Source organism: Apaloderma vittatum, unplaced genomic scaffold (genome assembly GCF_000703405.1).
Source record: "Apaloderma vittatum isolate BGI_N311 unplaced genomic scaffold, ASM70340v1 scaffold4284, whole genome shotgun sequence".
Lineage (NCBI taxonomy): Eukaryota > Metazoa > Chordata > Aves > Trogoniformes > Trogonidae > Apaloderma > Apaloderma vittatum.
The window spans coordinates 20044-45154 of record NW_009714183.1 but is presented as its reverse complement, the minus strand read 5'-3'; the positions used below and the strand labels follow the sequence as shown (position 1 = coordinate 45154).

Genomic DNA, 25111 nt, shown 5'->3' with positions numbered 1-25111 from the left:
CTAGCGCATAAACTAAAGAGGCTGCAAGAGGGCAGACTCCTCCCTCTTCTCAAATGCCAGCACTCCTGAAGTAAAAAAGTGTGCTTTTTTAACCCATAGCTTTAAGGCACTAACTTCCAGATCCTCAAAGTGCTGACAGTGCTAAAGAAAAAAAATTACATTCCTCCAACTCTGTTTGGGAACAGAACTTTTGGAAGCTTTTATGCTCTTGCCACCATCACCTGGTTGCTGACTGTGTCACACGTCCTACCTGTGAGGCTTGTATCACGGCTGCCCTGAGGCCTTCCTCGTTTTCAGAATATGCACCAAGGCAGAAAAAGCCATCCTAAGTGGATTACAATTTAATAAGGTAGAGTTGAAGATTCAGAAGCACAGTCATTGTGGAAATAGCCTCACTAAAAACTACAACCCATAACAAGTGTGGTTTCAACAAAACATGATCATTTAATGAAGATAATCACATTTGAGCCAACTGAGATAGTGAAAGGACAACCCTTTTGTTACAACAGGAAGGAATTGTGGGTGAGAACATTGAGGGAGTTCATAAGATGCTGAGGGCCAGGTCTGGCCCTCAAATGTGCTACGGCTGCGCTTGAGCCATCCAGCACACGGGAGGGTCACTAGATCCCAAGTCTAACTAGTCAGGGAGCGTTTCAGTAACTTGCATAAGGCAGCTTCTACAGGAGCCCAAGTTGAGCTCAGTGTAGTTATACCAGAACTGCAGATACTATGATCAGTTGGTCATGCCACTGTACAAGAGGATCAGAGAACTCAGGTTTACTGGATCTTCCTGGTAGAAGGTACAGAATACTTACTGCCATAAAGAAAACAGAATAGAATTTAGCAATGCTCAACACCAGAAGGCATAGATGGTTTTCTGGGCTGTTATTCTTTAGAAAGGAAACTAAATAGGATTTTGACACCAGATCAAAGAACTTGAAAAATTCTTAAACAGAAAGCAGCAAAAGCAAGGCAGAGCAGCAAAGATAACTCAGAGCAAAGCCAAAAAGGGACCTGCAAAACCTACAAGAAGCAGAACCTGAAGAGTAGCAAGCTGTGTAAATTACTTAATTCAGCACATGGCCTCACATCATGCACTAAGAATTACCCCAGTTTCCAATATTCATTTCTCTTGTCCTCCCTCCAACTGAAAGAGAACTTACAGCAGCAAATAATAGTCTGTAACTTCCTTATAAAACATAAGCACATGTAGGCGCACACACAGATCCAATAATGCGGAAGGAAGCTGGCAACACTTGGGAGGAAAAAAAACCCCAAACCTTTTAGACCATGTGGAATTAGTCAGTAGATATCACACTGACTTGCCAATTTGCAATAAACAGACATGTATTTTGTAAGGATGCTTAACTGTCATTTGACAAAAATGCTGATTCCCAGTAGAACAGCTCCATACTTGAGTTCTGTGCCATGTAAGATATATCCTAGAAGAAAAAGCCTTACATGCCTACAGAAAGGTTTGCTTTCTCAAGACCTATGACTGAAGTAGCTTTTCAAGTTCAAGTACCTACATTTTTTTATTATTAGTCTTTAAAACACAGCTGGGCAGAATAGTATCCAAATTCAACGGTAACAGGACTACAGGCTCTCCAAACCATGTGTCAAGCCATCAGACTAATCTCTTCAGGCAACAATACTCAAGGTAAGAAAAACAGTAATATGCCTTTGAAAAATAACTAGGTCAAGAAAATGCTCTTCTGTGGTTTGGAAAAACCACAAGGCCACTTCTTAAACTTTACAACCTGTACAACTCTCTTTTGGAATGCAGTTATCGGTTATGTTTCAGTATGGAAAACTTAAATCTCCCTTCGACAGCAAGACTGTTTAAGGTGCAAGATTGGAAAACCTGTTCCCCTCTAATACTGCTCAACCTAAAAAGTAATTCCTAACAAATTAAGAACTTCATTAATTAGCAAGTAAAGCTGTAAGTAAAAGAGCCTTTTTGTTATAATGAAGGGGAGAATTACACAAGCTCTGGATTATCTAAACTCCAATGGATCTGAAATGAAGCCCTAGATGGACAGCAATTCCCACCACATCCCTCTTTGGGTTTTCTTGTTTGTTTGGAATTTTTGTCTGGCTTGGTTTTGGTTTTTTTTTAAGCTACCTAGCTAATTCATCTTGTTCATGGCAGTAAGACGCAAAAGCATCAAATTTAAGACCTGTGGTATCTTCAACAATTTGGCAAACTGCAAATTCATCCTTGGGTATTTGTGCCGACACCACAGCAAACAAGTCTTAGTGAACTGGGCCTGTTCAATAAAAAAAGGATTAGAAAAATACAGAGCCAGTTCAAATTCAAGCTTGGTAGAAGCTGAAGGTATTCGGACATAGCACAGACCCATGGATTCACTCATGTTCAGTAGAGCTAAGAGTGCCAAGGGCAAGGCTCTCCCATGTGACAGAAAGTGATGCAGCCCCCTGGCTACTCAAAAGGAGCCCAATACCGCTAACTGGAAGCTTCTAGCTTGCTGAAGTAATTGCATGTAATACTTTTAAACTAAGCTTAAAGCTACCTAAAGTTAATTGTGTCAAAAGTAATTAGGTGATCCTAACTCTACTTCAAGTTTAAAATAATCTTTACTATATCAAGGATACCTCTCCTGTTTATCTAAATCAAATGTGAAGCTAGTGTTATATGCAGACCAATACAGGCAAAATGTATCACTTGTCTCCCAAACTGTAACCACTATTATTTTTTAATAGATTAATCTTTAACTTCTGCTGCTCTAGAATAAACTAAGTGAACGTAAAACCCCAACAGGCAACCCTGTGAGAGTAAGTCACATTGCTTCTTTATCACAGTTAAAAGTTGACATTTAACAGCTTCGTACATTAGATCAAATTATAAACTGGGTAGAAAATATTTCTCTAAACCATCCCACTAAAAGGCAAAATACCTGTCAGATACTAAAGCCTAGCAGGACACTAATTATCTACTACTCATTAGCCATCCCACAAATCTGTTATTGCTTCCTCATATGGAAAGTACTTAAGTACTGTCATATTCTGAGGCTTGGCAGTCAGAAGATGACTCACTTTGAGACAAAACATTATTACCAAAATATAATGCCTGTTTCATCCAGACATTGTAATCACCATTGTATTTGAAAGAAGAAAACAAGGAAAAGGAATTCAGATTCCCTTCCTCTGAGTCCTCTTCATACAAAACCCAAACCACAGGGGTAGCAAGGGGAGGGGAGTGAGGAAGGGGAAAAACAAATACTGAGGTGGTTTCTATAACCAAAGCCTCCATAATTTAAAAGCAGACTAAATGACTCCACGACACTAACATGCTGCAGGATGATCACAGGAAAGCATAGTTTTAGAGAAGATAATGCACTATCACCAATGCCTTGCACACTGGCAGATAAGAACATGATTAAAATATCAAAAGAAGAATTGAAGTATTTGGAGAACCCAAACTTAAAATTACACAAGAGCATGAAAAGAATGAAGTGTTTTACAGTTAGCACATCTTCATGTACATAATAAAATAAACAGAAGAAAACTAAAGTAAGTAATGGAGGGCCTGTAATTCAGAATGTAGATACAGTTTAACTATTTTTTTCTATAGAGCTTTTGGGAAAAAAAAAAATAGTAATTCACACTCCCAGTAAACACTTTTTTGAATAGGGCAAGGGAGAGTCTTTTTGAATCAGATGTACTTGAGACTGAGAATTTGGAGTAAGTTGACAACAAGCAGTTTCAACATCTCATTTTGTATTTGGTTAAGGATGCCCTTTTTCCCAGCTGTATTCCACTGTATAACTATCTGAACTGTAACGTTCAAAAACCTGATGGAGCAAACATTAATTGCCAGAGATGCTTCCACTTTTGTTTTAAAAAAGGGTTTTTTTTCATAAAGAAAAGAAGAATCACAGAATTGCCTAGGTTGGAAGGGACCTTAGAGATCATCTGTAATCCAACTTCCCTGCCATGGGCAGGGACGCCTCTCGACTAGACCAGGTTGCTCAAGGCCTCATCCAACCTGGCCCTGAACATCTCCAAGGAGGGGGCATCCACAACTTCACTGAACAATTTAGAGTCTTTCCACCCTTGTACTGAAGAAATACTGAAAGCCTTGAAAACGAGGTACCCTTCCCATTTTAATTTGTTGTACTCGACACCTATCATCAAGCAAAGGGGACCCAAACTCATCAACTCATCAGTCTGCTGCCGGCTCCTACCTCTTGCTTTTGTAATAAATGCACTTACCTCTGCACTGTTCTGCCAGGAAACCCTGACAGCTTATACAATCACCCACATGCATTGCGAACATAAAGGTTCACACAGACTTCAAAATGAAAGTTAATTTCACAGGGCAGTGTCTCTTATAATCAATTTCAGAGCTTTCCCCCCCCATTTTGAGCTGAGTTACATGTTACTTACACAAGTTCTAGTGTAAAAAGCTCAGGCAAGTCAGTTGAGTAGCTACACACCACAGCACCACCTGGTACCCTAAGCCTTATAAGATTCATTGTCAAATTAAGTTATAACCTGCCCTTTCTTACAGTCAATTTTTTTTAAGGTTTACACAGTGTTTACCTCCCCCTGAAACAATTGTATAATCTAGTATCTGCATTTTAGGAACCAACACTCTTCTCAAACCCACAAGAATTCACCACAGCACACTGCAGAACTCAAAACCATGCCTAAGTCTCTGCATCTCCCCATGGATGCTGAAAGCCCTCAGTGTTTGCTCCCCAGCTCATCTGTTATAAGTGAGTCATGGCACAAAGGCACTTTTTCTTTTTAGGCAATGCTGCTACACACATTTTGATGAAAGACTTAGTTCTTTGTACAAGAGTAATTCTGATTTCACGTTGTACACTGTCCAAACTTACTAAAAGAAGTTAAAACTCAGCATTGGTAGTTATTAAGCGTAACACCCAGATTTTTAAAAAAATCATTAACTCAAGATTTTCAAGCCATCTGGGAAAGGATGGGGGTAATCTTGCTTAAAGAAAACAAACATCAGTTTTCAAATGCCACAATCATGGAAAAACTATGTATTTATAGATAAGCCTTTTAACTGATGTTAGCAAAGTCACTTCTGAAATAGAAAAACTTAGAGACTTCCTACATTACTTTCACACAACAGATGTGCAGTTCATCTATTTAGGTTTAGAAGGCTGGAAGAGCCATACAACCATGCCCAAAATGACAAAACCCAAGCTCGGAACCGATTGTCATAGAGTAACAAAGCCAGATGGAAAAATACAGATCTCTAACAAGGTTAAAAAGCTGTCTCTAAACTTCAGTGAACTACTTATGCCACAAATGCACACCCTATAAAAACAGGGTAACATCTCCCTGAAAATATCATTGCTATTTACACAAGTTCCTGCTCAGACAGACATGCAAGAGACAAGCACTGGATGTTGCACTTCATTAAGCAGCTGAGAAGAACACCAAGAGGTACAGGTACAGGTTCCTAGTTCAACAAGCCCAACATATCACACATCAAGTGGAAGCACAGAGCTAGCAGAGGGAACAGCTTGCTTTCCTAAAGACAGGAATCAGCATCAGCTTCTCTGTGTCAAGTTACTGCTCCATCCACTTGAGAGGGAAAACACCACTTGAACTACACACCACTTCCCCATGCAACTTCCCCCGTATTGATTTATAACAGCACTGAATAAAGTTGTGTTGGTTTGGGATTTCTTTTGGTTTTTGTTTGTTTTGGGGTTTTTTTAAATATGTTTGGAACTTAAGTTCACTTATTAGCTATTCCTGTGATCTACAGTGGAAATGTGTATACAGTTTTTTTCTGATGCAACACAGATTAAGGATTTTTCTTTTCCTTTGCATTTTGAAAACAGACACTGTTTTTTGTTTGTTTGGGTTTGTTTTCTTTTTTTTCCCTAAGAACTTCAACATAGGAAGCAGCATCTGTATAACACATCACAACAAAGAGTAAATAACATTTAAGATGACTGAAAGGTTTCATCACTTTCTACAAGATACTCATTTTGATTAGCCTATTTTACTGGAGTACTTTGAAGAGCTCTAAATTATTAAGAGACAATTTAGTGAAAGGAACAGCCTAAATGTCTGACTGGAAATGAATATCTAGTTGAACACTTTAGCTGGTCCTACTCAAGTGCTCACAAAGCTCTGCAAGAAGCTGTAGAACCTCGACTACTGTTTCTTAGAGCAAGAATTACCAATCACACGTAATTCCTATAACTCTCACTAAAGGTGCTCCTGGCAAAAAGCATAATCATTCCTTCCTGTTTTGTGAAAGTATTAGGAATAACTGGATATAGACTCCCAGTCTCTACACACCATATTTAATACCTGCTATCCCTCCTTCCACTCCAGCACAAATTGCTTTCAAAGAGAGACTAAGAGACATTTTCATCAGCAGAGGGCCAGGAAGCTTAATATTTTACTTCCATAAAATATTATCATGATAGTAGGAAAGAGATCTAAAAATACATGCTACTGGCTTGAGCGAGTCTGAATGAGTTTTATAGCTTAAGCAAAACGGCCTTTGCTTCCCACAAAAAGTTCTTTATCTGCTAAGTAAACCACATCCCTGGAGGCATTTAAATGGCTACAGCAGACCAAGTACTAGAAAAATATATATTGTGGGAAGTAATCAAGCATCAACAGAGAATTAGATAGGATGATTTAACATCTTTCCTCACCCATGATTTCCACAACTGTTTTTCACAGACTGATAGTAAGTGAAACACAGACACTCACCAACTTCAACTCAAACTGCTGTACATGATTTTTCATTTAATTTGATATGGGAAGTATAACCACACTATATATTATACCTAGTTTGGAAAACCTTCAGGATGCGTATTTGCTCAACTTCCAAGAAGCTAATTTAACCAACAATTCAAGTCAAAAGACCTACAAGTTCACTAGACATACGTTATCCAGAGACAGGTGCAAAGAATTCAAGAACATCCGTGCTATTTCACCAAAGACAGTGGCCCCTGGCCATTGCTGAAGCATGCTCAAAAAGTCTCTCCCTTTCATAAACATCCCAGGAGACCAGGCATCTCAAGAAACTGTTCCAACTTTCCACACACCTGTTCCTCTCCAGAGAGAAGTTCTTCCTGAGCTCTGCAATTCTCTAACTTCTAAACTAATTCACAATGAATAAATATAGCAGCTTGACCATCCTCTAGCAGATTGAAGCATTTCATTATTCAAAATCCTGCAGGCACAGCAGCAGTTTATTTTCACTCTGCTGAAGCTTAGAAAAACCTACAAGCATCTTATTGCATCCATTTCCATTCAGACATTTGTCCTCCAGTCAGAAGGTTGCCCTTAGAAAAAAACCCAGACTTTGGAAATGCCGAAGGTCTTTGGCCTCTTGCATGCAGAAGTATATTTTATTGGTAACCTGTAAAAACATTTTCCCTGAGGTCCAGTGTGGACTATTTCTTTTTAGCTATGAATTAAAGCTTATGCCTAGAACTAGACAAAATGGACTTAAACCACCTAGCCAGACAATTTTGATACTTAGCTCACTTCCTGTAACAAGGTCATCAACCACTGAGCTTAAATAACCTAATGCCTTTTGAAATACAAATCACTTTCTTTTGCTTTCTCCATTTATGATCACTTGCAGAAAATACTACAATGGAGAGAAGGAACAAAAATAAAAGGCTCCAGCACTATTTTTCAAAGCAAAAGTAGGCCAAGATTAGCTCTTGTTTATCAAATGTGAAGTCAAAAGCTCCTGTAGGAATAAATATTAACTTTTCAAACAAGAACCAAAAGGTTCTGTCCCTGGCTCATTATTTCACTCATAGCTGTTCTTTTTTGCCCTTAGTATCATATAAAGGGAAGCTACTAGTAAATTAACTAACATTGCATAATTTTGATCCATTTTATTTATCCCCATCAACTCTAGTCAAATCCTTCACTACATACATCTGTGCTGTATTTCCCACAAACCACAGTCCAGAGGCCAAGGGCACTGAGAGCACGAGGAAGCAGAAGATACCCACACACAGTGCAGGGACTGAGCAGCAGTGGTGCACCTCAACGCATTACTGAACTGCAAGGTGTTATCCACAGGTAGAAAAATCAAACCCGTGTTCAAACGAAGAGCTGCACGCTGCACTACAGCCTCTTGCAAGAGTTACACAGAGCTGAGGTGATTAAGAGTGTGCCAGGCAGAGAACAGCCTTTGCTGACTTCACTGTATCCAGAAGCAGAAAATACATCTACCCCAAATAATCTGTTTGTTCCCATTTTGACAGGAGGCTATAAAAGAAATGCTTTACATAAGCATCTCAAACTATTTAAAGCCCCATGCTTACTATTTAGAGAGCACAATCTGAATGAACTTCGTAAGCCAGTACTTAACCTACTTCAGCCAGTCCAGGCTTGGCTCGCAGGTTACCCTGCTAGCATCATAAGAGACTCTTGGTACCACTTCTTTATCTCGCACATGCTAAAACAGCATCCTGGGAGAAAGTCTAACACAAGTAAACAGCTACTTGAGTATACCACTCATATATTTTACTGTCTTTTCTATGTCCATACTCAAGTTCTACTTACAGCAGCGATACTGCTCATGCAGCTGGGGAACAGTAATCGACTTTGTCGCAGCATATACACAATGAACAAATGTACCATAAAAAGCCTAACAGGCCATACCTGGAAATTTTCTAGAAAACAGGAATTCAAAGAATCAAGGAGAATGCTTCAGAGCTTATTTTGCTTAAACTTAGTGAGCCCACAGTACAGCTAACTCGTTTTCCTGTCTTCATACTGACCATTACAGTGACCTCAAAGCCACAAACCAAAAGTGAATGGCAACCACAAGCTTTGTTACATTACAAGTTTTGACACTACAAATAATTTGCACCACAGCTCACCCTTGTTCTATTTACACAGGCTTCTGCAAACTGGCCCACAAAGTAGAATTCGAGTAAGTGGATGCAGAGATTTCATGAGAGAGATCAGGAGTTAAGAAAATCTCTGAGGGAAAAGCATGGGTCATTTGATAAAAGTTCAGTTGCAGCACTCGGGGAAATACATGCACCTCCACAATTCATTCCTACTTTGTGTACATTTTTTAACTGCTGTAGAAATCACTGCTGACTAGTCCCTCTGGTTATCTACACACCTAAGTAACACTAGTCTTGCTGTTTTGGCCAGTCTTTGCAACTCAGATGCTATCTTCCATGAGAAGCCCTCCTTGCTACGTAGATCCACAAAGCCACTGCATCACTGTGACCTGAAGCATAAAGTCAGTAATGATAAAGCAAAGACAATCTAACCTCATTTCATTTTCAGGATCAAAGTTATCCAAGTGTTTTGCTGATTCAAGACCTTAAAGGCCAAAAAAAGAAGTACATCAAGCCTTCAAGTGTTTGGAGAAGGTGATGATGAACAGAGTTTACAAAAATTGAACTGCTGAATACCGTGGAGGTCCAAGTTGAAGGCTTAAAAAACCCCCAGATTATCAACAGAAAATAGAACTCTCAGTAGTTGTTAAGAATTTGAACCCCAATGCACACTTGAAGGCCCCAAGACACACATGGGCAGAAGCAGGACATCTCACTGGAAGAAGTATCACGTCACACAACCACTGGTCCTGCTGCCTCAAAACAGCTGCTCAGCCAGGCCGGGAGCCAGGCTACCCAGCTTGCCCTGCCCTGGCACCTCCAGCCTCTCTCAGGACCAAGAGAACGCACTAGTATAAAATCCAGGTGTCTTTAAAGCATTTTTAAGCAGCATCCGGTGCTAAGAAATCACAACTTCAGTCCCCGAGATCCTTCACTGTTTAAAGATCCTTAAAACTTTTCATTGTGTTGTCTTATTTAGTCTAATGATAATTCCTGAGATGCTATAGCACCAAATAGTTGAAAGTACTCCTGACTTTGAATAGTTACTACAAAATAGCTGGCTTTATTCAACAGACCAAAGACCACTTCAGAGAACATGTTAAAAGTAGTCCTTTTTTTGTTTTTTAAAGCATGATACCAAGATTAGGTTTCTTCGTTTTTGTTTTTATCTTCTCAACTCCACACCACAGCAGTGGAGGAGGAGTAGCACAAGAATGTTAACACCAGAAAGACTTCAAACTACAGTGCGTTGTTTGATCAGAAACAGAATTAAACCTCACTGTCACAATAAAACTTGCTTACACACTGGAAAACATGTGCAACCTCTTGACTGTTCCTTACTTGTCGCACCTCAGGATTGACTGATGCAATTCATGAAGCAGAACATTTGAAAGAGCTCAGCAGTTTCCTCCTCTTTTCAGAAAGAAAGATTTCCACCCTCCTACTGCCGTTACCAACCTAAACACCACTTTCACCTGCTCTGTGGCAGCCTCTGTGAGAGAGCTTATTAGCTGCAGTGGTGCGCAAGTCCAAAGAGGCTCTTTGCCATGCCACAGTCTCTTGAAACACGACGGTCATCAGCTGCCTGCTGCAGTGAGGGAAGACAGACAACCCTTGCTGGAGCCAGGTTCTTATTTGGGTGATTGTGAACAAATACTGAGTAGGCAGAGATGTTGCGTTCTGCTGTTTTACAACTCAGAGCTCTTCCTGCATACACAGCTGAACAGAGAAAGTAATTTTTGAGTCCTTAGGGAGAATGGCTATCATATTTTATCTTTTCCTACTGTCTTTTCCATTTGTTTTTACAAGTGTCTTCACGTTCTACAAGGTCTGAAGTTTCACAAGTCTGTATTTTCAGCTTCAAGTCCAGAAAAAGATCCTTCCAGCATTTAGCACCATGTGAGAGCTAAACAGTGGTCTACAGCAGTTCAATTGGTCATCTCGATCTATTTCTACATATATTTCTACATATTTCTGCTGAATATTAATGTAGCGTTTTGCATAAAAATTCAAGATATGGCATATTCTTTTTCAAGAGGGCACAAAACCTAAAACAGAGGGGGAGTACAGTGAAGTGTGAAGGACTGTGAAAGAAGAAAATAAAACCAAAGCATACAGAAAGAAAGTTTATGGTGCTAAGAGCTGCCTGATTTCTTTCCTTCTTTTAAAGGCACAAATTAGAATATTAAAGAGGCAACAGAAGAAGTAAGCCAGGAAACAAGTACAGAAGGTAAAGATTATAAGAACAGATTAATAATCTGTATTTTCTCACCTATGAACTCTAAGCTTAAAAAGCAGTAACAATGGGAAGTTTGCTTTCAGAATTGGACTTTTGGTTTTTGAGCACTTGCACTTAAATTAGCAAGCACCAAGTACATTTTTTCAGAACTCAACTAGCAAAAAAAACCAGTTCACTAACATAAAACAACTCAACCACCCAAAACCGCCTTCATCCACACCCACAGCTATTAAGGATCTTCAGTCAGGTACAACAGCACTTCACATTCAAGCAAACCCATCATTTAGCCTGATAAATACTAATTTGGGAGAACTCTTGCTGAGAAACCTTGAGCAACTTTGGCAGGTGTTTCAATGCCAATCTCTCAGGACTCCAGAGAGTTGGCAGAAATAGCTACAACTTCCATCCTCACGCAGCTGCAGCTCCAACACAGCACCTCAATGGAAAGCAAGAACTCTCCCTTGCCAGCACCTTCCGATCTATCGTAACCTGGGTCAATTACAACTGAAGTTCTCCACAAGCAATAATTACTGACCTGGTTCTGAGCATCTATTTGGTAAGTTTAACTTTTTAGGAAGACATCAAAATATTTGCCATAAAGCTTAGAAGAAAAAAGAAAATCCTTAAAAGCACTTGTTTTCAACATAGGTCTTTCATAAACTGACTTAGAAGTGAATTTGAAATCACAGAAAAATTATTTTTGGAAACAATAAGGAGCCATCAAGACACATGAAAGAGAGGTCTTAGTGAACTTCCCCACTTATCGTAGTCCTGATCTTCACTGAGCTATATGCAGATATAGGACATATCCACATCTCCTTGTATGACACTTCAAAACAAGTCTTCTGTACTATTAGCTTATCATATTTTGCAGAGCAGTAATTTTGTTTAAGTTTAGAGAGAAATGTTTAAGACCACAATGCAAGTTTCAAAGCATATACATCTGCTAGGATTTGGGGCATATGGAGGAGGTAGGCTGCAAAGAAATACAATACTTCTAATAGGGTAATGGCTAAGCAAGATGCCATTCTAAAAGAAATCCCCAAAATTTATTGGAAACTTAATTCAATTTTTACTTCACACATTTTCAGTACTTGTCTAGTCTTTAAACAGATATTCTCATTAAAGTTCAGAATGTTTGAAAACTGGTATTTCCAAACTATACTCTGTGCCTTTGATTAAATACACATTGGTATCTTTAAAGAAAAATTCTACTGCAACAATTTGGGGGGCGGAAATCAGGCCTTGACAGTGTGGAATGAACTTTGTTGCATAAACTACTCAGCTTCTTGCAAAAAACAATTTCAAAATAGGTCTTACAGGAAAAATTGATGAAGGCTGGTACTCTTCAATTGATGAAAGCATGTACTCCTCAATTCAGCAGCAGATCTAAATTGCCAAAAAACTTTCTACAGACACAGACTATATCAGGTTTTCTCCACATGGAGAAATTATTGGATTATTTAGAAGGTATAACAACTGAAACTGTTCTGCCTGTCTGATATACTGCATCTCACCTCTAAAGCCTGAAGAATGCAAACAGCAAGGCTAGCCAAAAAAGTAAAAGGTTTTAAATTTTACATTCAGTTTAAATGAAGAAACCTGCATTAGACCACACACGCAGTTAAAAGGCAAATCCACTAATATTTCTGGAGTAGATTAGCAAACTAATCTCAGCAGTGATTAACACAGAGAAACAGGCAAAATCTGATTAGCTAACTAGTAAACTTGCGTCTTAACCAGAATGCAGAACAGTGTCTAATCATATCTAGAACAGACCTGGTTATCTGGTCATTAGGCAAACAGATCATTCTGCACGGCTTGCAAACCGACTGCCTACCCCACAGCTTCATCGAAAGCTGTGTTTTTAAAGAAGAAAGTCTTTTAAGCTACACATTGCCTGACAAAGGTATAAGAGATGGTCAGATATCACCATACAGACTTCTAGCTAAGCAAAGTGGACATAAACTAGTTAACCAAGTGAATATCCCACAATAGACAGCTCAGTTCCAGCATCTTAACTAGTATTTTTCCTAGCACATTTTTATGTAGAGCTTATTGAGATTGGATGTTTTAGTCAGCATCCCACTCTAATCAGCTTTTCTTTTGCACAGTGCATCAAATGCAGGGACACTGGTGCAGAACTACTTCCTCTCCTTACATTTTATTGCTACTTCTGCAAACCGCCTCCTCCCCTCTACTCATAACATATCTACTCACACAAACCTCCCGAGTTTGTTATCTACTGAAGGCAGTATGAATGTGTTCTCACAGGCATGAAGCATTTTCACCATAACATAAGGCTCCATTTTACATCTACGGAAACTATAAGAGCATCTTCAGCTTTAAATGTAGCAGTTGCCTCTGTGGACACAGAAGCTTTGAAAAATGAGCTGTGTACATGCGTTCGTACTACATGCAAAATACAGGCATGAATGGAAGTTCAGCAGTTTTTAACTCAGCACCTTCGCTCCCACATGAGGAGGGAAGTAGAATTCTGAGTAACTTGAATAAAACACCTCCACTGAGCTGGAGCACCTGCAGTTGCTATATTAGGACCACTATATCTGACTGATTATTAGTCAATTCTTTAGTTAGTTCATTTATATAGGGGTTTGCTTGCTTTTATATAGCTTTTTGGAATTACTTAAACTGTAAAGGGAAGCTTAAGCAACCAGATTTGCACCAAAATTACTTAGAACACAGGGGCATAACTTTTTTGCTACTCTGTCTACCCCCACCTCTCCACAGTTTCCTTGTATTTTAAAAACAATTTTGCTCTGGCCTCTGCTTCGAGCATCTTTTCCTAGCTTTGTACTCTCTATCAAGCAGACTGGACTTCAGGAAGTGGCTTTGGGAGGCAAAAGTAAAGAAGTTGCTACAGAATACAGCACTAGCAGCAAGTACAAACAGCCTGCTGAAGGTGATACATATTAGTACAAGAACACAAGCAAACCTATAACAACTACAAATTAGTCAGGTTTATCTAGAAACAGCCTTTCTGCAAGAGTTCCCATCACACACTTGAGGAAAGTAAAATCTCACCCGTGTCATTTTAAAAAAGTCTAACGATGGTCTGTTCCATCGTACATCCTCCTCCCGTCTGCGCTTTAGCCGGCTCTTCTTTTCATTCAGAACGCAAGGCTGAGAGCGGCATCGCAACAAGCCCTGCCGCCGGCTGAGCTCGGGTGTGGAGGTGGGAGTGCTGTTGGCTGAAGGCAAGAGATTTCCCGTCTCGGTGATGTGCTCCTGGGAGAGGGAGAGGCGGCGCCTTGGGTTAAAGTCACAAGGGCCTCCAGAATTCCAGCGGGTACTCGAGCTTGTGCTGCCCTCGCTACTGTCCACGAACCCACTGCTGGCAGAGGAGGGTCTGGGTACCGGTGATGTGTTGAAGCTGGTGATAGTGAAGACGTTATTTAGTGACAGTATGTTTTGTGGCAGGCTGATACTTGTGCTTCTCTGTAAGGTTGCACTTCCGTGGCTGTTGCAGCGTTGCAAGGTAGCACTACCACCGCTGTTACATCGTCTCTTTGACACAGGAGTCCAAACCTTTGAATTGCCAGGCTTCCACGGCGACCGACAGCGAGCCAGCTCATCTGGCTCAGAAAGGGACCTACAGTGGCGTTTCGTTGGTGGTGCCAAGGGCTGACCCGAGTTTTCGTTAAGGTTTAATTCACTTATCCATCCTGACACCATAGATGTACTGGAAGGTTCCTGCTGCCACTGCAGACTGCCATTACTGGCAGTGCCGGTGCTGAACGGGCACACTGGGAAAGGGTAAGCTGAATTCCTTGTTGTGTCAGTCTGAATTGGGCAACCTCCATTTAAAGCTTTCCAAGGGCTCTCTTCTAAAAACAAAAGAAAGACACAGGTGAAAGATGGAACAGGAAAAGACATTTTTTTAAAAAACCTAGTTTAATGCAAAACCTTGAATCCAACTCAAGCTTAGGAGGATGAGGCACAAATATCTAGGTTCTTAATCAAAATTTCACACTACAGTTATGTATTCATATTGAAAAAGACAGAAAATTCCAGAAATATGAAGAAGTATTTCAGCAGCCAATCCAGTATACAGGTACCTTGTTAATGCTTCTTCCTGCATAGTGAAAGATTGTAGCACTGTGTTTCTTAACGAGCACTAGGGACAACTTTCATACCTGTTTCCTAATGCATAGCACATATCACAAATAAAACCTGTGACAGTGAACAACCTAAGGTACAACCAAAATGGATTAACAAGTAATGTAAGAACCCACCAGGAAAACGACTTTATTGTGGAGGGTTTTTTTCGTTTTTTTGTTAATAAAAGATAATAAAAGGATAATCTCTTCACAGACTGCTGTCCTTCATCTAGCTGTTACGCTTTTCTATTAAGAACATCTAAAGAAAAAATTTCAAGAAGTGGATGCTCACATTCTGTGGTGTCAAAAGCTTTAAATTAGAAGCAGTATAAAGTTAAATCAGGCTGAAGATTGTTCCCTTTTTTGCCTATATTCAAAGTGTAATGCTCACATTCTGTGGTGTCAAAAGCTTTAAATTAGAAGCAGTATAAAGTTAAATCAGGCTGAAGATTGAATATAGGCAAAAAAGGGAACAAAGTGTAGTGTGAGGGGGAAATAAATCTTAATTCAATGCATAAAACAAGTATCCCTTAAGAACCTCCTGCAAGTTTTACTGTAAATACAGACATAACCCATAGCGCACAACTTCTCATCTGAAGTGGCAATGCTGGTTAAAAGCAGTCTGCCAGCTCTCACTCTTTTGTGAAGCGTTTCTTTGAGAACATTCTGCACATTTTACAGCTGTTCCTCCACATTATACAATGAAGTGTAAGAAGAACTACAGCAGACTTTGGATTTGCAAATTGAAAAGCAGCAAAACCATTGGCCAGTTAACAGTGCTTCATGCTTGGTTAGAAAAATTGCTAATTTAAACTAATTAGCCAAGTAAGTTTCACTTATTCCAGCCTTAAAGAAAGAATACTTAAAATACCGCGTTCTTCCCTATGCCTATTTTAAGAACCTAAATATAGCCTAAACATTAAATACTTGTATATTCACATACTTGGCTGTTTAAGTTTTAGAGTAATCAACAGATAAAAGATTTGCAGAGCAGCTTTAAAAGTTGCAAACCCAAGTAGTTGTACATGTTCCATGCCCAAAGTATGTCATGGATTATCCTGTTTATTTGGATCTTATTTAAAGAACACCCTATTGTCTCAAAATCATTTAACTGTGCAGACAGCTGGCCTATTCAAACAACATGTTTTATTAGAATTCCTCTGTCCTCCCTCCTCCATTCTTTCAGATGGGTACAACCACATACTGTGCTTTGCCTTAAGCATGTAAGCTCTTCAAGGCAGGGACGATCCGTAACTCAATGCAAGTAAAAGAGTCCACACAATGGGATCCAGATAATGTTTGAAACTCCTAGCATCTACTGTAGGACAATTTCCTAGCTTGGACTAGGCTGAATTTTTTTTAAAAAAAAATCCTTCGGAAGTTTTCTCCCAGGCTGGGAGGTTGGTTTAAAGTTTCCTGTAAAAAGAAATCAAAAGTTGCACACGTGTTTTGTTTACATGACAATGTTATTTCAAATAAAATACCACTTCCTTTCGAAACCTCACACAAACCAAGATTCACATTTTACAGGGAATCCCACAAAGCAAATAAAAGCCCTCCACGCTTAAAGACGCAACAGAACATGCAAAATTTCAAGTCCACCTCTTAATAAAGCAGTACAAAGTTCACATATTAACAGCTGGCTATTTTATTTTTTATTAGATAAAATTTATTCTTATTCTAACCGGGGCAAGGGGGAAAAAACTAATAATGCTTGAATGAAGGCACTGGACTTCAACTTATGGCTTGCATCAAGCTGGATATTCTATGTGGCAAAGCATGTCAAAAGGTGTGTAAAGACATGAGAGCTTCTGCGAGTTGAGGAACCTGAAGAGACATCTAGCATGAAAAGCAGCATTGCTGTGCTTCTGTACACCACAGCAGATATTGAACCCCTCAAAAAGTGTTACAAGGGCTTTTACTATGCAAAGCAGATCACAAGTACAAAACTAACAACCAGCTATTCCCAGTATTGTTCAAAGACCAGCTTAAACCAGCAGGCTCTACAACAGCATGCTCCATCCCCCTCACCTTATTTACAAAAGAAAGGCTGCTCGCTATACCAGTTACCTTTGTAAAACACAGCTACGGTCTCTGAAGAACTTACCGTTGATTTCGAAAGGGAACAAGCTGCCACTTTTGTTCAGCTTCTCAGATGAGTACTGAAATTAATCAGAAAAAGAAGTTTTAACTGCATGAAAGAGCATACACCCCAGGGAGACGGCATGCAGTGTTGAGTTTCCCTCTATGTGCACCAAACACCATCTTTAGCAGGACGGGGTTTTGCTGGGTATCTTGAAGAAATTCCTGAACAGCTGATTTTTCTAAATAAAACCTCTGGCATCTAACTATTTGCAATGTTTTCTGATATATTGCCAAGTATCAAACTGTTTCAAGAGTTGCAACATGACCCCATATGAATAAACTGCAGAATTAAGAGTGATAATTCACTCTTAATGAAAAAGCTTTGATCCAATTCTCAGTTCAGTTGAGAGGAAATTACAGTCTGACAATTGGGTTTCTATTTTCAATCTTAATGGTAAAAAGCAAAACACTTCATCTTAAATTAAGAGAGGAATAGCTCTATCTAAATTATACAAACTCTTAAGGGTCCCCAGAACAAACAATGCCCAACACAGGCTTTGCTAGTATTTTACATTTTCTTAAGAATCATTGTAACAAAAGGCTTTCTTTATTCCTTAAAGTACAAAAGCCATTAAAAAAAAAATAAAAAAAGTCTTTTCTATCCAAAAATCAACTTTTGCAGACTCAGTTTTTGAAATCACAGTTTATTGGTAGTGGCTTGCTCCTCAGAAATGATGCAAAAACCATGCTTAAAATAAAGTTTGTGTGTAAAGGGCCTCAGAATTTATGACTACGCTTAGTCAGGAGCATCTGCACAGTAAGCTAAGTTTGTGTGCAGAATATTCAACACTTCAACTATTTTTACCTAGAAAATATTACTACAAAGGCATTCTTAAATAGTCTACATTTTTCAGACAAAGAACAGAGCTTGCTATCCAGCCTGCTAAAGAAGAGTTACAAATAAATGGCTTAAACATTCATCGGAGCCCAAGGGACATTATTTATTCCCCCATCGCTACCTCAGGATGGAGAGGAAGGTTGTTTTAAAAGAGAGAGCAACACACTTTATGTGAACATTGTTTTTTGTGTATAGCCAAAAAAGACTGCATTGTACATGCACTTCCTTTCCAGATACAAAGTCAATTTTTAAACAAACATCCTTGGGCTACAAAGCTTTTCTTTCTTGCTGTATAGCAACACAAAGAGTGCTAGTGATAACTTTATATCCTTGACCTCCATGTATAAGATACAAATGCTAAGCTACAGTAATATTCCCTTGGTGGTATTGTTTTAGAAGGAGGAAATAATGGAACTGATGAAAGGATAGGATAGTAATCACATTTTTAATCTTAATTTTTATCAACATCTGCACGTGAGACAAGCCATCTGATTTTTACTTTACCCTTGCATCTGCACATGCATTTTTAACTTCCTTTTAAAGAAGGCTACTTTAAGTAAACAGTGGAGCCCAAAGTTTGAATCTCCATCACATTTGCAGTTAATTAGCCCTATTCAAACCGTCTGCAACTTGACAGCAGGAGCAGCAGCCACTTTTACTCGCTTGCTTTTCATAGCTGCAGTTGCCAGTTATGTTGTATACACACTCAAAAAGCTAAAGCTAATATTGATCGGTTACTTTAAACCGCTACTACGGTAACACAGACCACAAGAGTACATTAAGATAACAGTAATAGTTACATTTCAGCTGTCCCAGAGAAACAAATTAGAGTCTTAAAGATAAGGTTTTTCAAATTCCTCCCTCTCCAGCTTTCCCCAAATGAAAGGCAATGCCAATCTATTCAACTGTCCAATAGCTAAGAAAAACACATTTTTGGTACACAATTCCATGTCAAAAAGTCTTAAACCTAATGTATCTTGAACCACATGGAAAAGGGAAATAAGAATGACTTACGCATAACATAATAATTAGGAGTGATTAGAAGACTCTTCATACAGACAGATCTCAGACTTTTAGAAGGAGCAGAACCTCAGGGACCATTTCATGTGGCAATTATTCGACTGCTACCTAGTTTTTACAAATAGTTTTCACAAATAGTTTTCAACCAAATGCATTTTTAAACCAAGTTCTCTTCATAAGTGCCTGAGTTAATTACCTGCACATTATTCATCCTAAAAGCCTTGTCCGTCAGGTGGAGACTAAACTACTCCATCTCTGACAGCTGCAAAACACTGAAAGCATTTTTCCAAGGGGGCACGGAAAAAGCAGGATGACTTCCACGGTCCGTCCCTACTACAAGAACGTTGCAGTTGTTCTCTGAACACAGACAGTAACCTTGTCCACAGCGCTGATCAGCTTCTAGTGAAGTCCAGTGCAGACATACTGCAACTTGCAAGTTCTTAAGTGACCATTTTACAAAGAATCGTGTCATGTTACCAAAAAAAAGTGCCAGTTCTTGGGAAATTCAGACCAAAATCCCTCTCTAAGAATGTCACATGTGACATCACATGCAGAAAAGGGACAGCAAGCTGCACCATTTCCAGGAAAACTCAAGGCACTGAAATAAGACTCTCCTTTACAATATATACTTGACTTTCTATAACTGAAACTAAAAATACTTTAAAACTCTTATTACTGCGTTTTAATGATGTCTGGAAGTTCAAACTTGCGTAGGCCATCAGGCTGTAAATTTTATATGAGTGAGGATCTTTTTATCTGTACAGCACATGACACAAGTCCCTCTAGATACCTCTGTCAGAGGGCACTGAAGCAGTTTATCAGCTCCCCTGTGCGGGCGATGTTCTACCCTCCCCCATTCATTCCCCTTTGTGCTATGATCCACCTGAAGCTTCCTGAATGAAGAGCTTTGGGGATTACTCTCAAGAAGAGATTGCAATCGCTAAGAACATTGTCAGGGAAGTCTGCTACCCTCTGTGTGATGGAAATCTTCCTTGGCATAAAGCCAAATGATTCAACAAGGTCATTCTTCTGAAAAGGAAACTTGGGAGGTCACACACGTCCATCTTCTAACTACTGCTTTTTGAACAGATATTATACCCATATGTGGAGACACACCAACCGTTAACGCTGCTGCCTCCTTTGAGAACGCACGTAGAATTAGCCTCGAGGAGAAAAGACAACGCAGAAAGAACCGTGCCTCGCCAATACTGCTTAAGGAGACTCCACTGTGCCTTTTGCAACCAGACTTGCCTATCCTGCATCAGCCTTTTTAGCTATCAGCGCGCTTGTAGCAAGCGTGGGTAGAGCCCTGCCCATATCTTTGTTCGCGAAGCCCAGCCTTGATGATGATACCCATGAAGATCCAGTGCTTCTTGAGAAGTTTTTTAGGGGGGGTGCCAACGTATTTTAAGATCGGGACACAAAAACCACATTTCACTTAAAGTTGGAATTGTTTGCTTCATGCAAGAAAGTGGACAGACTTTGAAACGTTCAAAAGCAGAACCTCTTGTGCATATGGAATTGCATGGTAGGACACTGAGGACAGGGCTGCAAGTTCCATTTGGTTTAATGAGTCTTAGCAGCTGCTCTTTTGTTAAAATATTCACACAGGACACCTAGTCCTGAACTGAGTAAATGGAAGAGGCACACAAGTGAGACTGACAATGAACTGTAACTTACATCACTAATTTAAAGTGTTCTCTGCTAGCAAAAACAACTGCAACAAAAATAATTCTGGCTGCTCTTCTACATATGCCCTAATTTACTACATTAAGAATTTCATAGTACTATCCCCCTCACTATACTCAGGACCTCTTGATCTTCATAATCTTAAAATTAATTTCTTCGATTTCAAGGCATTTTCTCCAGTTTCCAGTTCCACCAATTTATCAGCTTTCTTCCCAGACCACAGGAAAGCCAGCATTTACTACCAAAGTACTAATTTAACCACCACCATACAGATGTGACTTTTCATTGCCTGAATAGGCCATGCCAGATCTTCATCTCTACAAAATATCCTCCAAATATGACTAGATAGGAAGTATTGAAGAGAAGCATTTGACCTTTTTGCAGAATGCGAAGAGGTCACTTTTTAGACTTGGCCCTCAAGTATTTTGGCTAGAGGGTCTCCAACCAGGGAAGTCAGCCCCATTTTAAGTTTTTCAACACAAGTCAGCTTCATAAAAATCAAAAATAATAAAACCCCACATGAACAGAAAGGGTTCACAGCAGAGCTCCTTCCTTCCGCAAACGCTTGTCTGGAGATGCTCAATTTCCTTCCTTAATACCACACCTTGAAGTCTTGCATCTCACACAGTGTTGCTTCACAAACCAATAGTAGCTGCTATACAAATACCAGAAGAGCACAAGCTTAGCCAGAACATACAGAAAACTCCTCGAGACTGAAGAAATTTCTTTATGTTTAAAGAAAGAGACCACTTATTTGATTAACTGATGCTGTCAATTCATGAAAGCCATAACACGCTTGCAGAACATCTCACTGCTGCAAGGTAGTCAGCCCAGGAGGGATACTCTTCTACCTTGTGCCCTACAGTGCCCACCTGAGATCAGAGCGTGGGACAACCCTCCTGCTTCTACAGCAGGAAGCCCAACCATCTGTGGGTGGGTGGTTTTGTTATTTTGGTTTCCCCCGCCCTACAAGAAGGTATATGCGGCACAAGACTGTACAACATCACTGAGCAGGCACTGGCCGAACAAGTGCTTGAAAATTAGCATGTTGTTAGGCAGAGCAGTAGGAGAAGATACAGCCAATATTTTACAACATACTCAGGCAACAGTTAAAGAAATGTACTTGGTCATCATACAGCTTACGCAAATGAAAAAGCATACTGTGTCCTATACATATTGCCTTTATGTTCAGCTTGGCTAGTTGGAAGGTAAATAACTTCAAAGGAGCTATTCTTTCTTTTATAACCCTCATTTATGAGCTGTATTATAGAATAGTTTTTCCTCAGCTATTTTATCTACTTGTGTCAAGACAAGCACTCGTGCAGATGCACTGGGAAAGGGATCATGAAACTGCTAAGGGTTAACATTAACCCCAGAAAGGTTAGTCTTAATCCTCCATCAGCTCACAAGATGATTTACCACGTGGCCCCACAGAACTTTGTGCCAGCACAAGTAATGAAAGGCCCAGGCGAGGCCATTTCAGAATTGCTCTAAATTGCTGTTACTATTAGAAGCCACAGCATTAACCTGAACTTCTTGCCAAAAAGTCTAAACGTGCTAGAGCTGATTCAAGACTCCCACTATAGCAGTTGTTTTCCTTTATTAAAATTTAGCAGTTGTCTTTACTAGAGGAAAAGTGTAGTTTTCATCATTTTAGGTTCACATTTTAGTCAAGAAGCCATCATTTGCTCCCAGGAATCTTTTTTAGTAGGGAACAACCTAGTGCATACTTTTATTCACACTTGCTTCTCCATTTCCACACCTGACTGATTTCCATGCTTTTTCAAGCTGCCATTGTGTACAAAGAGAATCTGTTCCCAGCCTCAAACCCCTTTTTCTGCAAGAACTAAAGCATCTACAAAATCAGTCACTTGATGGATTAAAGAACCAAAGCGGGAGAAACGCGAGGACAAAACCACTGACAAGACAACATCTGCCATTTTCCACCCTATTCCTCTTCACACTTTAAGTACAGAGAAGAACAAGAATTAAAAATAACCAACCTGCGACACCTTACAGCATGACAACACACTCCTGTTTAGACTTCACACATTGTAAAAGCTGTAATATATCCATTTCTGCTCCTATAAGTCTCCAGTCCAAAAGCTACGGTGACTATCAGTAAAAGGACATCTCAGTTTCCAGACTTCAGTGCTTCAAAAACTAGAATTAGAAGCTGCTGTGATAAGTTCAGAGGCAAGCACTGCTACTGGTTACAGGTCATCCTTGGTCACACCCAGGCCCCGAGTTTAGTTACAAGTGAGGAGACTGCAGTTCAAGAATACAGCAAATTCACCTCCAAATTACATATCTCAAGTGCTTCATCAGGCTAGCCAAAATAAATGAAAGCCAAGTAAGCACTTTAAGATAGTTCACATTATTCCAAGGCCTTATATCTGCCTTTCAAGAACTGCACATATTTAAGGCGAATACAGTAAAAACAAGTTATCAGATTAGAAGAACTCTAAATGGATCCACTACAGTTTTAAGAATAAAACTGTTTCATTAACATTGACTATTAGACATCCTTACTGGACAAAGTATCGGACAAAGGGTCAAGCATTTCACACACGCATGAGAATTGCAGGTACTTATGCACAAACCCTACTGCATTCAGGATGTGCTTCACACCTCATTTGGGTTTGTGAAATAAATAAGAAAGCATTCAGCTAAGCATGAGTCAAAAGGAGGCAGAATTGTACTGTTAAAGTAACTGAACATGCTTTGGCTTCAATGCTTGCACTATTTATTAAAAAAAAATAACAGAACTGTATTTGAACAACACTTGGACATTTAGTCAAAATAAACTTTTGTGTCTCATCGACATCATAAATTTTGACCTGTAGAAGGGTGCCGTTGCAACTGAAGTCATTGAAACAAGGCTAGGGCATTACAAGAAGAATACAGTCTCAGGGTTCTCAGGTGGGCACCCAAAATTGACAGGAGATTATTCTGCATTATTCACTCTGGATTAGATAATCTCATTTCACAACCAAGAATGCACGAGAATAGAGTCCCCAGTGTCTAAAGAGCATGTCTGAATTACACCACAGACCCACAGATTAAACCAGCACAAAATAAACCAGCAAATATTACAAAACTTTTCAAAGCACCAGGCACTTGACACACTGATAAAGTAAGGATCTAACAGCATCAACAACAGCCTGGCAGCCAGTAACCTGCCTTTCAGTTCAACTGTATTTACCTTATAACCTGCTCTCTCCTCCTGCCCAGTGCTGAGAGTTACCTACACGGTGGCCTGAGAAGCTTTGATAATTCTTTTCAGCCATTAGAACACTTCATTTTGTTAAGAGGGCAGGCTTTTCACTAATTATTTAAAAATAATCTGGAAGGTTAAAGAGATCAGCAAGATAAGAAAGCATCACTCTGCAAGGTAAGATTTGTAAAAAGAAAAAGTGAAACAACTTACAACTCCTACCTTGCAAATTAGCCCCAACTTAAATAGTTACATACTGGCTGATCTACATTCCTGACTTGTTCCACAGTTTTAAGTTACTATTAATCTACTTTGCACTTCACATTTATTACATGTTATTTTCGTAGCTCCTTACCAGATTAATATTGTATGTTTTACACGTCAGATCATCCAAGCTCTGGTTCTGCAGCTTTTCTGTTATTAGTGTTACCATGGTAGTCGTTCCTTTTCCACTGCTCTCACAGAAGTGTTGGAGGCTCTTCGGTCTCTTGTTTCAATACTCATGAGCCATTTCTTTTTCGGCTTCAAGAGATTTACACATCCATCTTATTGCCAAAGTTTATTTCCAAATGCTGTCAGTGTATCATGTCTGATTTTCTGTAAAATTGGAGCAGAAAAAGGGAAAAGAAAGAGTCAGAAAAATTTCTTGTGTACACCAAAACTAGTCTTAGAATAATAGGAGTCATGTTTGGACCATTCATTCATACAACTATGCCTATCTGTAGCCAATGCTACTGCCTGTCATTTCAGATTACACATCTCTATCCATTAAAGAACACTCAATAGGAGTTTTCATTGATTACAACTTCAGAAAGGAGACGAGACTCATACGTAGTGAAGATCACAATATTTTTTGACCATTTCCTACTACTAAGGTGATTCTACGTATACCCAAAGCAGAAGACTTAAGCTTTCCCACACTTAAACTATTACCAAAGTCTTGGCCAAGAATCCCAGAACACTGTACACAGGATGCAGCTACACACAGATTTACAT

The 25111-nt window shown here is 39.4% G+C and overlaps 1 protein-coding gene across 2 annotated transcripts in view; it reads right to left on the bottom strand.

Annotated features, from left to right (window-relative positions):
* FAM53A (family with sequence similarity 53, member A) overlaps positions 1 to 24723 on the bottom strand; it is a 49958-nt gene extending 25235 nt beyond the window's left edge. The window contains exons 1-3 of one of the 2 annotated variants that reach the window (XM_009868636.1): positions 24471 to 24723; positions 17314 to 17368; positions 14131 to 14933 (exon numbers count right to left, since the gene is read on the bottom strand). In XM_009868636.1, coding sequence (XP_009866938.1) covers positions 14131 to 14933; positions 17314 to 17368; positions 24471 to 24548 — 936 coding nt within the window. In that variant the 5' untranslated portion in view covers positions 24549 to 24723. The remainder of the gene's footprint in view (positions 1 to 14130; positions 14934 to 17313; positions 17369 to 24470) is intronic. The other variant, XM_009868637.1, reaches the window with a different exon arrangement.
* Between the last annotated feature and the right edge of the window lie 388 nt (positions 24724 to 25111).